This window comes from Ovis canadensis, chromosome 13, assembly GCF_042477335.2.
Source record: "Ovis canadensis isolate MfBH-ARS-UI-01 breed Bighorn chromosome 13, ARS-UI_OviCan_v2, whole genome shotgun sequence".
NCBI lineage: Eukaryota > Metazoa > Chordata > Mammalia > Artiodactyla > Bovidae > Ovis > Ovis canadensis.
In genome coordinates this window covers 17,719,643-17,734,728 of record NC_091257.1, presented here as the reverse complement: position 1 = coordinate 17,734,728, position 15,086 = coordinate 17,719,643, and the positions used below count along the sequence as shown (strand labels likewise).

At 44.2% G+C, this 15,086-nt stretch overlaps 1 protein-coding gene across 1 annotated transcript in view; it reads left to right on the top strand.

Annotated features, from left to right (window-relative positions):
- Window positions 1–15,086, top strand: part of PAK5 (p21 (RAC1) activated kinase 5) — a 429,702-nt gene that overhangs the window by 412,214 nt on the left and 2,402 nt on the right. The window contains exons 8-9 of the mRNA XM_069546391.1: window positions 10,852–10,977; window positions 12,978–13,112. Of these exons, the coding sequence (XP_069402492.1) occupies window positions 10,852–10,977; window positions 12,978–13,112 (261 nt within the window). The remainder of the gene's footprint in view (window positions 1–10,851; window positions 10,978–12,977; window positions 13,113–15,086) is intronic.

The window sequence follows — 15,086 nt, the reverse complement described above, 5'->3', positions numbered from 1 at the left end:
GGACTGTAGCCTACCAGGCTCCTCCGTCCATGGGATACTTCAGGCAAGAATACTGGAGTGGGTTGCCATTTCCTTCTCCAGGGGATCTTCCTGATCCAGGGATCGAACCCAGGGCTTCCGCATTCCAGGCAGACGCTTTAACCTCTGAGCCACCAAGGAAGCCCTCCATAGTGTATAAGATGCTAATATATAGGGAGAACTGGATGCGCCTTTCTTTGCAACCTCCGATGAACCTATATACATTTCAAAATGTGGGCCAAATTGAGAGAAGAGCATGGAAACATATACGTGACCATATGTAAAATAGATAGCAAGTGAGAATTTGCTGTGGGACACGGGGAGCCCAACCCAGTGCTCTGTGACAACACAGAGGGGTGGGGTAGGGAAGGAGATGGGTGGGAGATTCAGAAGGGAGAGGCCATGTATACCCTGTGGCTGATTCACATCGCGGTACGGCAGAATCCAACAGAATATTATAAAGCAGTTATCCGCCAATAAAGAAAGTAAAAAAAAAAAAATAGTGAGTTGCTCACGTTTAAGAGGATGAATCCTTTCTGGCCTCCTCAGAGACAATAAGGGAAATTATTTGTTATCAACTGAAAATAAATTGTTCACTATTTGTCCATGATAGAAATAATATCTAGTGAGTCACTAACTTGTGTTAAGCAGGGGTGTTTAAAGAGTGATGTTGGAGGTTTGAAAAGGAAAATAAATAACATGTTATAGAGTGGTTGTAAGAATTACATGAAGTAATTAATATAAAGCCATGAGAGGTAAACCAGGTGCAAGGTAGATGGCCAAAATGAAGGCTATCCCCACCCCCAACCCTTGCAGTTAAAAGCTGAGTAAATTCATCCATGATTTTTCCTTGGCCTGGGGTTTGCATTTAAGAGATGATACTTAGGGGCCACTAGACAGTGAGTGACTAACTCTTATCAAATTCATTGGCTGAAATGGAAATCAAACCCATATCTTCCTAAGCCCAATGAATGCATCTATTAAAAAGAGCCATTTACTAGTGATCTTTGTAGTCTTTTTACTATAAATTGGCTGCCACACTTTAAGAATTAGGAAATTTCACAAGACATTTCAGATTCCTCTCTCACTTAAAAACACCGTTTCTGACTTCACAGAATGGAGGTAGTATGACGGGGATGAATAGCATCATGGCGCAAATGTTACTGGTGCCCCACTCACGTGATGCCATGTCAGCCCTCACTAACTCCACCTTCAAATGCCACCACTTGCATCTCTTTGCTTGGGGACTTTCTCTGGACACTGTAGTCTGCTCTTCCAGTACAAGGCAGACTAGAAATTCCAAAGGAATTCGCCTCCACACTCCCCAGAGGCAGCCCTGAAAAAGTGATGGGAACTGATGTATGAATACCTGAGTTGTCTCGCCCTTGGATGGAACAGCCCTGAGGACACCTTATGCGCAGTCTCCCAGACAGCCTCGACAGGGTTGAGCTCTCGTTCCCAAGGTGGTAGCTTGCTTGCTGATTAGTCCTTGAATGACTGCCTTCCCTTTCCTGTTCTAGTTCTCCATTTCACTGCGAGTGATTCTTGAGTCTCCCCAGTACACGACTTACACTGAATCCTTATCTCAGCGTTTGCTTCTGGAAGAGGAGGGGCCCAAGCTAACATAGTGCCAGAAACAGCAAATATGTTTGTCCCCTTTCTCCTATAGGATTTGAAGTGAGGGTCAAAGGATAAGTAAGGGGGGCTAGACTGGCAACCAGAACCTGTGAATGCTCCACAAGTCCTCTGCGGGGGCCCCTGACAGTCAGCTGGATGTCGATGTCTCTTCACCAGGGGCGTATGCTCCTCGTTTTACAGTGTCTCCACCAGCTCACTTAATTCTTTGGTATTATTTTCCTGGATCCTCAAATTGTTAGAATTTTACCTTTAGAAGAAGACCTGAATATGATCTCCCAAAAGCTCTTCTTAAATAGAGGCTCAGGCATGTTAGATAGCTTGCTCACATTCACTCCTTTCCAATAGTCTCTGAGACAGATGCAAACACTCCCATTTTCTAATGCAGGGAGCACAGCATGAAAAGTCAGGAAACCCCAGGGCTGAGTTTTCACTACTATTGTTGTACAGTTTGGGGCAAGTTTCTACCATGCTCTGAGCTCCATCAGAAGGCAGAGGGGCTGCCTGGGGCTTCCAGGCCTTTGCAGCTCAGCTGCTGCAATGCCTTCCCTCTCCTCTAGGCTTTGGCTGCTGAGAAAGCGGCCCTTCAGCTGTAGGCTTCATCATCAGTCTGGCCCTTCCATTACTTCTCTCAGTTCCTTTGTTCGGGGATCATTGCTCTTTTTAAAACAGGTTCTCAGACTTCAGTGACCGTTAAAACCCCTGGAGATCTTGGCAAAAATATTCCTGGGCCCTTGTCTCGGATATTCTGATTCAGTCAGGCGGGGTGCATCTCTGAGAAATCTCCAGCTGATGATATCAGTACCATTGCCTTGTAGGAAGCGCCCAGGAACAAAGGCACAGAAGCATCCATCTTTCTGCCTTAGCAAAAACCTGGAGCAGATGTAGCCGTTCTTTAGAGCCCATACAATTCACAAAACAAGGGTTTTACACTCTGTTTTAAACTTATCTTATGGGTAGAGTCTCTTTTGCTCCCCCTCTTGCAAGTTTTTGTGGGGCCCTGATTGGTGTCTCAGACAGTAAAGAATCTGCCTGCATTATAGGACACCCGGGTTTGATCCCTAGGTCAGGAAGCTCCCCTGGAGAAGGGCATGGCAACCCACTCCAGCATTCTTGCCTGGTGAATCTCATGTATAGAGAGCCTGGCAGGTTAGAGTTCATGGGGTCCCGAAGAGTCAGACATGACTGAGCGACTAACACTTTCTGACTCCTAGCCGGAATGCGTTGACATGGGTAAGAGCTCGGGTTTAAGTAGCAGGTTTGTCTGAGTTCTAAGCTCCAGTTCCTTGTCTGGCCCCTGTGGAACCAGCTACATCTCCTGATTGGGGGTGGGCAACATGCTCACTTCAGTTCTCTTCGTAAGGTTTATGTGGTTTCCTAAGTACCTGCATTGTACAATCCTATCTAAACTAAGGCTCAGCCTAAAGTCTCTGTGATTTGCTTTTAAGAACTGCCTACAGTGTTTTATTATACTCATTACTTGAATTTTCTTTATCTACTTGCAGATTTCTTTGGATGAATGTTGTGTGCAATTATGTTCTTTCAGAAAATTGTCTCTTTTATGTACTTGGATGAGTAAAAAACAATCATGCAAAAGCACTTATACTCCTACAGCAGAAGATCAGGACTGGCTTCCAAGTGTTGAGTTTCAATTTCTGATCTTACATTTTGTCAGGGAGATAATTATTAGTCTCTCAGGCTTGGTATCTTCTTTTAATGTCTATGAAAAGAAAACCACACTAGAGATACTGAAATTAAAACTGCCAATACCAAAATGTTGATATGTCCACCTCCTTAATCATTCAGGTTTCTTAAATTTACAGGCAAACAAAACATATTGGCAAAATTGTCCCTGCTCTCCTATCTGTGTAACAGAGTTGCAAATTTACTCATGCTTGAGCTTTGGAAATAACTACACACACACACACACACACACACACACAGAGACACACACACACACACATAATTCTCTCTTTCTTAAAATTAATCATGACTTCTGCTTAAAGCCCCAGTGGCTAGAAAATTTTTTAACTCTATTTTAATTCAGTCTATTAAATTTAGCCTGCTTATACGATGTAAACATTGTTTATCAAGTTGAACTGATTCCTTTAAAACCTGTCTTTCAGATTTGGCTTCCACCTGTTCCTTCTTTCCACCTCCCAGCCCTATCCTCCTCAGAACGGAGACAAATGGGGGTTGTGGGACCTTGGGGTGAAGGAGGCACAATCCATCTTCTTGTGTCAGGGACCATCTGATGGTCCCTGCCTTCGTAACAGCCTCTTCTGCTACCTGGGCCAGTGACCAGTGAGTGTTAACTGGTCCCATCAGCTGCTGGACTTTCCAGGAAGGCTTCTCTGCAAAATTTCATTCCAGCCTCTTTCCTCAAGTCTTCTTTTAATGTGTGTTTGTTTGCATAGGTCTTAGTTGTAGTACTCGGGGTCTTCTATCTTCACTGCAGCCTGAGGTATCCTTTTAAGTTGTAGCACATGGGATGTTTCTCAGTTGTGGTGTGTGGGATCTAGTTCCCTGACCAGGGATGGAATCCAGGCCCCCCTCCATTAGGAGCTTGTAGTCCTAGCCACTGGATTACCAGGGAAGTCCCTCTTCCCTTAAGTCTTGAAAACTATCCTTGGGACTGGCCCTCCTGTCAGCCATAGGCTTGTGCTGGGTGCTTCCCCATTCCTTCACTAAAATCTAGAGGAGAGAAGCTTCTAGACCCCTGCACACCACACAAAGGCCATGATGGAAGCCAGCAGCATTGCCTCAAGTTCATTTCCACCCACTCTACTGTGCCATCTCTCCATCGAGGCCATGTTGGGTGCACCCAAGGCTGGTGTGCAAAGGGGTTTCATCGCTGTATCTATGCACACAGGCTCAGGCGCTCAGCTGTTTCTGACCCCATGGCCTGTAGCCCACCAGGCTCCTCCATCCAAGGGATTTTCCTGGCAAGAATACTGGAGTGGGGTGCCATTTCCTTCTCCAGGGGATCTTCCCGACCCAGGGACTAAACCCGCTTTCACATCTCCTGCATTGGCAGATGGGTTCTTTACCCCTGAGCCCCCTTACTTCTGTTATGCTTAGTTGCTCAGTCATGTCCAACTCTTTGTGCCCCATGGACTATAGCCCACCAGGTTCCTCTGTCTGTGGGGATTCTCCAGGCGAGAACACTGGACTGGGTTGCCATGCCCTCCTCCAGGGCATCTTCCCAACCCAGGGATCTAACCCAGGTCTCCCACATTGCAGGCAATTCTTTACCATCTGAGCCACAAGGGAAGCCCAAGAATACTGGAGTGAGTAACCTATCCCTTCTCCAGGGGATCTTCCCAACCCAGGAATCAAACCAGAGTCTCCTGCACTGCAGGTGGATTCTTTACCAGCTGAGATACCAGGGAAGCCCCTTATCTATACCCATTGTTAAAATGTTGCAATTTCCTCATGCTTGTTGGTTAATAGCCACTGTTTCCATTCACTGGAGTGTTATCCTCCTTGAGCCCAACCCTGTACCAGGACTCCTTTTGCCTCATTAAAGATGGTAATGGCCTCAGGATAACTCCACAAATGTGCTCAGCTTAATGTCTAGATTCTGAATGGTCTAGATGAATCTGGTTATTGAATATGTTTACTGTTACCTCTGAACATAGATGCATGTGCCTTCTCTCCCTTGTTTGTGTGGGGGTGTGTGCTACTTAGATATTTTTAAAGCTTGAAATGGTTAGAAGTGATGTATAACAAAGAATCGGGGCCTGATATAAGTCACTGCTCTTTGTCCTGTTCTGCAAATAATCCTAGGCTAAAAGTGATGGACTATAAGGGTTTTCACTTCTCAGAACTGTAGATGCCTTTTACAATAGGGCAACAAGAATTATGGACCAGCTGCCGTCGCCACAGGCCACTCTTTCTGTTTTTGCCACACCATGTGGCTTGCAGGATCTTAGTTCCCTGAGGAGTGGTTGAACCCAGGCCCCAGCGATCAAAGTGCCAAGTCCTAACCACTGGGCTGTGAGGGAATTCCCAGGGCACTCTTCTTTATACCACATGGAAATTATATGGTCTGAAGCATCTGGGTATGACTCTTGATATGCCAAAACAATTGAGAAAAATCATCTCTCTGTTAAACCAGCTTTCTCTAACATTCCATCTGGAGCAATCCAATTTGATGGAGTCCCACCCCAAACCACACTCCCCAAGTCTTGGCCTGATTGGTGAGAAGATCATGAATAAGGAAATGGAAAAAGAAAAAAAAAAAACACTGATAATTTCCAAAACATTACCTCCATTTCATCTGTGTTACAGCTTTGATTCTAGAAGCAGTTGTCTTCAGTAAGTCAGTGCTGATTTTAGAAGGAAAAACAATGTATCTTTGTCGTGTAATCTCCTGTCTCATGTATGTGTGCATATTGTATATGGACAATCTTGTGTGACTCTTTGCAAGTCTTTGAACTGTAGCCCTCCAGGTTCTGTTGTCCATGGGACTTTCCAGACAAGAATACTGACGTGCGTTGCCGTTTCCTCCTCCAGGGGATCTTCCCAACCTAGGGATCAATCCCATGTCTCCTGTGTCTCTCTCCTGCATTGCAGGCAGATTCTTTACCCACTCAGCCATTGGAGAAGCCACATTCTGTATATAAAAACACATATATATGTCAGTATCAAATAAAGTCAATCAATAGCATGCATTTTGTGAGTACCTACTGCTTTCCCCTATCTTAACAAACACAATATGGCTTCACAATTAAAAGACAGATCTATTGCCCCTGAGCAATGTCATTCCTAGTGGGAGTGACAAAATCAGCACTGGAAAACAGTTCAAAGCTAAATGAGTGTTAAAGTCTCACAAATTTGGAGATCAGGTAGATCAATAAGGGCTCCGAAGAAAAATTCTAGAGAAGGTGAGAAGTGATCAGGGCCTTGAGGTATGCTTAAATATTGAATATGCTTTCCCACCAAGTTTAGGAAAAAGGCAAAGATGTCCCCTTCCGCCATTCTTTTTCAACAGCATACTGGAAGCACTAGCTGATGCAATAAAATAAGAAAAGGGATACAATGTATACAGATTGAGAAAGAAGAAATTATAACTCTCTTTGATCATAGATGATGTGATCACCTATGTAGAAAATGTGAAAGAATCAACAAGAAAAACTAGAACTAATAAGTGAGTCTAGTAAGGTTGCAGGATAGGAAGGACTCAGTACTGTCAAGATGTTCTTTCCAACCTGACCCATAAAGTCAATATAATCTTCAGTCAAAATCTCAGTGAGTTGTTTTGTAGGTATTGACATATTGATTCGAAAGTTTATCAGTTCAGTTCACTTGCTCAGTCATGTCCCACTCTTTGCAACCCCATGGACCGTGGCACATGAAGCTTTCCTATCCATCATCAGACCAATAAAACAGACGAGACAGCCCAGGAATAGACCCACATAAACAGTCACCTGACCTTTGACGAGGGCGTAAGGGCAGCACAGGACTTCCTAGGCGGCACCAGTGCGAGAGAACACGCCTGGCAATGCAGGCGATGCCTGAGACGTGGGTGCGATCTCTGAGTCGGGAAGATCCCCTGGGGAAGGGCATGGCAAGCCACTCCAGTGTTCCTTCCTGAAGAATCCTATGGACAGAGGAGCCTGGCAGAGTCACAGTCCATAGGGTCACAGAGTTGGACCCGACTGAAGACAACACAATGGAACAAAGACTGTCTTTTCAACAAACGGTACTGGAACAACTGGATATCCACATGCTCAGAAAATAAATCTAGACATGGACCTTACGCCCTTCACAAGAATTAACTCCATGTCGAAACATATACTGGATGGATGTGTAGTTTTAGAATGAAGGAGAGAAATCTGCATTAAGCCTGGGAGGGAAAAAACGTATCTAGCAAAAGCACATAAAAAGAGAAGAGGTGAGCGCTGGGACCTGAACCCCAGGAAGCCCCAGTAATAAGGTGTGGGCAGCAGAGACAGAGCCGGAAAAAAGACTGAAAACAGTTCAGAGACGTATAAAGAGAATCAAGGGAGAATTTGTACCTTAGAGACCATACTTTTGATTTATGGCAATTTTCACTTCAAGTGACCATTCTGAACCATTGCCAAACAATGCCTGAAGCATTTTTTAATGCATTCGGTTATCACCAATAATCCTAAGTAACAGTCCTCTCCAATCAGATCAGGTCATCGTGAGCAAGAATCAGGCCTCCCAGAAATAAACTGAACCCTGGTCACCTGGAATATATAACCAGATGGGGTTCCTAACTAGGCGATGTGTTCTTAAGAGTATTCTTAAAAGCTCTGGGCAAGAAATCTCAGGGGCTTCATTTTGGATGACCTCTATAATAAACAAATATGTGCATGCACTATGGGTAATTAAATTGAACACTTTGAACTCCTAATAACTAACTGTTAACATTCAGTTTCTATGCCCGTATTTCCACTGGCAACTTGAGTTATCCTGAGAGAGGAGGAAAACCAAAAGAAACCTACAGTGCTGTTCCAGCATCCTTCACAAGTGGGGTCTGGCAATAATTCAAAAATAGAAATGAGGGTGGTTATTTGAATCATCTCAGGGTACTTAGAAATCCAAATGTGTTCAGTGGGAAAAAAACCCTAAACTGTAGCAGTTTGTACAAAACTCGCTTTGTGACTAGCAGTTTATTTGCACTAAAGCATCATCAATTCAGTTCAGTCTCTCAGTCATGTCCAACCCTTTGTGACTCCATGAATTGCAGCACACCAGGCCTCCCTGTCCATCAACAACTCCCAGAGTTCACCCAAACTCATGTGCATCGAGTCGGTGATGCCATCCAGCCATCTCATCCTCTGTCGTCCCCTTCTCCTCCTGCCCCCAATTCCTCCCAGCATCAAAGTCTTTTCCAATGAGTCTACTCTTCACATGAGGTGGCCAAAGTACTGGAGTTTCAGCTTCAGCATCAGTCCTTCCAAAGAACACCCAGGGCTGATCTCCTTCAGAATGGACTGGTTGGATCTCCTTGCAGTCCAAGGGACTCTCAAGAGTCTTCTCCAACACCACAGTTCAAAAGCATCAATTCTTCGGTGCTCAGCCTTCTTCACAGTCCAAATCTCACATCCATACATGACCCCTGCCTTGACTAGATGGACCTTAGTCGGCAAAGTAATGTCTCTGCTTTTGAATATACTGTCTAGGTTGGTCATAACTTTTCTTCCAAGGAGTAAGCGTCTTTTAATTTCATGGCTATAATCACCATCTGCAGTGATTTTGGAGCCCAAAAAAATAAAGTCTGACACTGTTTCCACTGTTTCCCCATCTATTTCCCATGAAGTGATGGAACCAGATGCCATGATCTTCGTTTTCTGAATGTTGACCTTTAAGCCAACTTTTTCATTCTCCTCTTTCACTCTCATCAAGAGGCTTTTTAGTTCCTCTTCACTTTCTGCCATAAGGGTGGTGTCATCTGCATATCTGAGGTTATTGAGATTTCTCCTGGCAATCTTGATTCCAGCTTGTGTTTCTTCCAGCCTAGCATTTCTCATGATGTACTCTGCATATAAGTTAAATAAGCAGGGTGACAGTATATAGCCTTGACGTACTCCTTTTCCTATTTGGAACCAGTCTGTTGTTCCATGTCCAGTTCTAACTGTTGCTTCCTGACTTGCATATAGGTTTCTCAAGAGGCAGGTCAGGTGGTCTGGTATTCCCATCTCTTTCAGAATTTTCCACAGTTTATTGTGATCCACACAGTCAAAGGCTTTGGCATAGCCAATAAAGCAGAAATAGATATATTTCTGGAACTCTCTTGCTTTTTCCATGATCCAGCGGACATTGGCAATTTGATCTCTGGTTCCTCTACCTTTTCTAAAACCAGCTTGAACATCTGGAAGTTCACAGTTCACATATTGCTGAAGCTTGGCTTGGAGAATTTTGAGCATTACTTTACTAGCGTGTGAGATGAGTGCAATTGTGCGGTAGTTTGAGCATTCTTTGGCATTGCCTTTCTTTGGGACTGGAATGAAAACTGACCTTTTCCAGTCCTGTGGCCACTGCTGAGTTTTCCAAATATGCTGGCATATTGAGCACAGCACTTTCACAGCATCGTCTTTCAGGATTTGAAAAAGCTCAACTGGAATTCCACCACCTCCACTAGCTTTGTTCATAGTGATGCTTTCGAAGGCCCACTTGACTTCACATTCCAGGATGTCTGGCTCTAGGTGAGTGATCATACCATCATGATTATCTGGGTTGTGAAGCTCTTTTTTGTACAGTTCTTCTGTGTATTCTTGGCACCTCTTCTTAATATCTTCTGCTTCTGTTAGGCCCATACCATTTCTGTCCTTTATCGAGCCCATCTTTGCATGAAATGTTCCCTTGGTATCTCTAATTTTCTTGAAGAGATCTCTAGTCTTTCCCATTCTGTTGTTTTCTTCTGTATCTTTCCATTGATCACTGAGGAAGGCTTTATTCTCTCTCTTACATTAAATGGAAGTAGTGGCCTTGAATTTTGATGAGTTTCTTGTTTTGGGCGTATTATATTATTTCATGATTGTATAAAAAGATAGCAGCAGCTAAACATTTGAAAGTCAGTCCTGGTGGGGCCATGAGAGTTTTTTTCAGTAAAATCGGTTGTGCTTTTCCAATGAAAGGGTCTGAGAGCCCCTTCTCTGATATATCCAAGGCCTGTGAATGATAAGATGATTTTGCTTTGAAACTGAAACTTTTGTTATATTTCTACATTTTGAAGCCAGTATATTCTTAAGATTTATTTTATCGAAATATAGTTGATTTACAATGTTGCCTTAATTTCTGTTATTTGGCAAAGTGGTTCAATTGTATGTGTGTATATGTGTGTGTATATGTATTCTTTTTCATATTCTCTTCCATTGTGGTTGTCACGATACTGAGTACAGTTCCCTGTGCTAACACAGCAGGACCTTGCTGTTTGTCCATCTTATACACACCCTTTGCATTTGCTGCTCCAAACCCCATCTGCCCTCTGCCCCCCCCCCACCTCCCGCAACTACAACTCTGAGTCTGTTTCTTTTTCATAGATAAGTTCATTTGTATCATTTGTTCTAGGTTCCACATATAAGTGATACCATCTATGGTATTTGTCTCTCTCTTTCTGACTTACTTCATTAGTATGAAAATCTCTAGGTCCCTCCATCTTGCCCCAAATGTTGAAGCCAGTATTTTTAAATGGTTAGTTTGTTGCATTCCTTTCCTTTTCAGATCAAGCTGTCTGACTTTGGTTTCTGTGCTCAAGTTTCCAAAGAGGTGCCGAAGAGGAAATCACTGGTTGGTACACCCTACTGGATGGCACCCGAGGTGATTTCTAGGCTGCCATATGGGACAGAGGTAAGGAGGTGGTGGTGGTTGCTGGGGAGTGGGCAGGGTCTGGCTGAGATGCAAGAGTTCTGAGCTCGTTAATGACCCCCGGAGACCAGCTTGATGACTTTTAACTCCACATTCGATTGCCATTCACTAGGCTTTTCACAGAGCAAGCTGTGGCAGAAGAGAGTCTGTCCACCCTTGGGGTGTCACGACAGCACTGATCGAGCAATGTGCTTAGGTCCCAGATGGGCAGTGGGGAAGAGGCACTCCAGCTCTCATGTAACCCCCAGGGCCAGTCCAACCTGAAAAGTGGCTGGAGACTCACAGATGAGCAGGTGTGTTCAGAGGATACAGGGTCAGAGAAAGCTCCACAGATTGGGGTGAATATTTGGGTGAGAAATAATGTTTTCCTATTGCAAAAAATTATATATGAATATTGAAACATTTTAAAATATGGCACAATTTCTGTTTGTTCTGGAAAGGAAATAACCTCTTATAATCTATTTTTGTTGTTGCTGACTTTTAAATTTTTAAAATTGTCTTTCTCATTGAATGATTCTTTAAACTCTACAATTTACAATTTTCAAAAAATTTCACACATATGATTCCATATAATCCCATAGTAACCTTCTGAGTTTTTTTTTAATTCTCCAGTCCCCTTATTGCCCCTCCCTCCTTCCCTCTTCCCACTTGTAACCATAAGTTTGTTCTCTATATCTATTAGTCTGGTTCATTTTTGTTTAATTCACTGGTTAGTTGCATTTTTTAGATTCTGCACATAGTTGATGTCATACAATATTTGTCTTTCTCTGTCTGACTTTCTTCACTTAACGTAATACCTTCCAAGTCCATCTGTGTTATTGCAAATGGTAGCATTTCATTCCCTTTTACGACTAATGTTCCGTCGCATATATACCACGTCTTTTTTTATCCATTCATCTGTTGATGGACACTTAAGTTGCTCCCATACCTGCTCCTAATCTATTAAGGGACAAGGTTTGGATACGTAAAATGAGGAGCAGAAGTGGAGGAGCGCCTTCGGGGGAGGGAACAGTGTGAATAAAGCTCTGAGACACGCACACACAGGGAGGCAAGGAGCACATTTGCCTGGGCACATGGTGTTTCCCCACCCTGTGGTGCAGGAGGCAGTCCTGGGGGGGAGCTGGAGGCGGGGTCGTGGGCTAGTGAGCAGAGGACAGCAGCCGGATTGCCGGCAGACTCTCCTTCCCTGGTGTGCTGCCCTTGGATAAGTATGCCTCTTGCTTATCTCACTGTGGTCCCGAGAGCATCAGCTCTCAGTGGAGGTCACTTCTGGGCGAGAGCAGGAATGCAGCTAACTGATAAGAGGTGTAATGAGGAACGAGGGAGCCGCCAGGGCCTGGGAATTTATAGCAGCCCTGGCACCTCATTGCCCTGACTTCCCATTCTTTACCCGGGAAGGATTACTTGTCATCTCTCTCTATCCTTTCCTCCAGTCCCTGACAATGGTTTTACAGAATGCAGTTTTGTGTACACCGCTTCAGAGTGATAAAACACAAAGGGAAAAACCTAAATATGGCAGCAAAGAACTTTAAAAATCAACTTAATAAAAGAATCAGGATATATTGTGTTGTGCAGCGTAGCTCTTTGGAGTTTGTTATAAATATGCCAAAACCTTTTCTTATTTTTTTATGGTTTAAATGTAATTTTCTTCTCTGTTTGTAACATAAAACTTTGAATGGTTTTCTCATCTGACCTGATTAAAAACAGGATTTTTTTAAAGGTTCTGAACTTCAGAGTAGTAAGACATTAACATGTACCTAACTGTCAGAATCTTCACTGACGTTGCCTTTAAAATGCAGGCGAAGACCAGTAGCAAACACTTGGTCACTCAACCATTCAGCCGATAAATCTGAATTGTAGATTTTTGAGAAGTTACAAATACCATATAAATTTATGAATGAGTGTGAATCTACTGGGTTCCCTGGCCATCCTCAACCTTTCAGAAAGTTCTCTTTGCCTGAGATAATCACTGTGCCTAACAGGTGGACATCTGGTCCCTTGGGATCATGGTGATCGAGATGATTGATGGTGAGCCCCCCTACTTCAACGAGCCCCCCCTCCAGGCCATGCGGCGGATCCGGGACAGCTTACCTCCAAGAGTGAAGGACCTGCACAAGGTGAGAAGCAACATCCATTGCTGAAATTCTACATCGTTCTTTGATTTCTCCCTCACTCTGAAATGTTAAAGACTGGGAGGAGATCACATCTGGGAGTAGACCCTGGTTTCTAGGCATGGACCTTGTTTTGTTTTTTTTTAATTTACATTTTAGTCACTTTAAAGTGCTCTGTTAGCTTCTGCTGTACAGCATCACAAATCAGCTATAAGTGTACATGTAGCCTCTTCCTCTTGATCCCCCCTCCCACCCCCCACTTACCCTTCCGGGTCGTCACCGAGCATCAGACTGAGCTCTCTGTGCCGCAGTAGCTTCTCATTAGCTGCCTGTTATGGAATTAGAGTTATTGAGTTCAGGTCTCTGCTCTTCTTGTTCACTCCCTTGGGCAAGTCAGTCTGCCCCTCCCTCTCTGAAGCTCCTCTGTGAAAGTGGGCACATGAGCTCCCCTCCCATGGATGGGCGCCTCTCAGCACTTCTGCACTGGGAATTTAAGGCACGCTGGGGGGTGTTTTAATGACAAGAACATCCCAGCCCAAAGCCCCACACTTCCTGACTCTCAGAGGGGTTGCATTCTAGTTGGGGAAGCAGATAACAAACTATACACAATGGATGATCAAAATAATTTTAGAGAGTGGTACATGCCAGGAAATGAATAACACGCTGTGACGTGATTGAGGGGGGCAGGAAAGGATTTGGGAGTTCGTTTTGGCTGAGGGTTGAAGGGTGTCCTGTCAAGGGACTGGAGGCTGATTGGCAAAAAAGAGCAAGTCATGCAAAGATCTGGGATAAAAAACATCCCATGTGTAGAGGGGAGCAGTTCGAAGACCCTCAGCCAGGGCAAAGTGAGCAAGGTGAAGGATGAGGCATGTCAGAGGGTGGACAGGGGCTAGATAGTACAGGGCAGTGAGCAACATGGAGAAGGAAATGGCAACCCACTCCAGTATTCTTGCCTGGAAAATTCCATGGATGCAGGAGCCTGGCGGGCTACAGTCCATGGGGTTGCAAAGAGTGGGACACAACTAAGCGACTTCACCACCAGTGAGAAACATGGTGAGGGAACCAGCGAGGATCTTTCCTGGTTTCCAGGCATCATCAAGTAGAGCCAAGCTCAGAAAAAATGATCCTAAGTCAGCAAACCACCACTGTGTGGCCACCAGTGGGCTAGGCTTGCTGAGAGAGCTGTTTCCACAGATTAGCCCTAAAGGTACCGACCATCCCACTACCCCCCAGATACTAAGAGGGAGACAATTGTTTGTGACAGCATCCCCTCTTCCCTCATCCCTACCCCTTAGGGAAGAGCCCCTGGAGAATCACGCATGTAGCCTGGGTGGGCCTGCAACAAAGCGGGGAAGCTGCTTGAATTGAACAAGAGCGTGAAAATTTTACAACATTGGACAGGTTAAATAATGTGCTGTTCTCAGTAGTGTCTGAATCTTTGCGACCCCCTGGATTGTAGCCCACCAGGCTCCTCTGTTCATGGGATTTCCCAGGCAAGAATGCTGGAGTGGGTTGCATACCCTCCTCTCGGAGATCTTCTCAACCCAGGGAAACTGGGTAGGAGTATGGAATATATAAGTGTGTGTGTGTGTGTGTGTGTTTTAAAGAACTACTGTAAAACATATGCTTTTTATGTACTTGAGTGTACACAAACTATACTGCAAAAAAGTAAATTACGGGAAACTAAAGGACAAATGCTATCTGTTGTCACATTCCTTAGGGAAATTTGTTTCTCTTCAAGAAAGGAATTCCAGGAACTTCCCTGGCAGTCCAGTGGTTAAGACTTCCCTTCCAGTGCAGGGGTTTTGGGTTTGATCCCTGACCTGGGAGCTAAGATTCTATAAGCCTTGAGGCCAAAAAAATAAAAAGGCATACGGCAGAAGCAATATTGTAACCAATTCAATAAAGACTTGAAAACTGGTCCACATTAAAAAAAGTCTTTAAAAAAAAAGGGGGGGATTGCACAAAGCCTAGATGGTT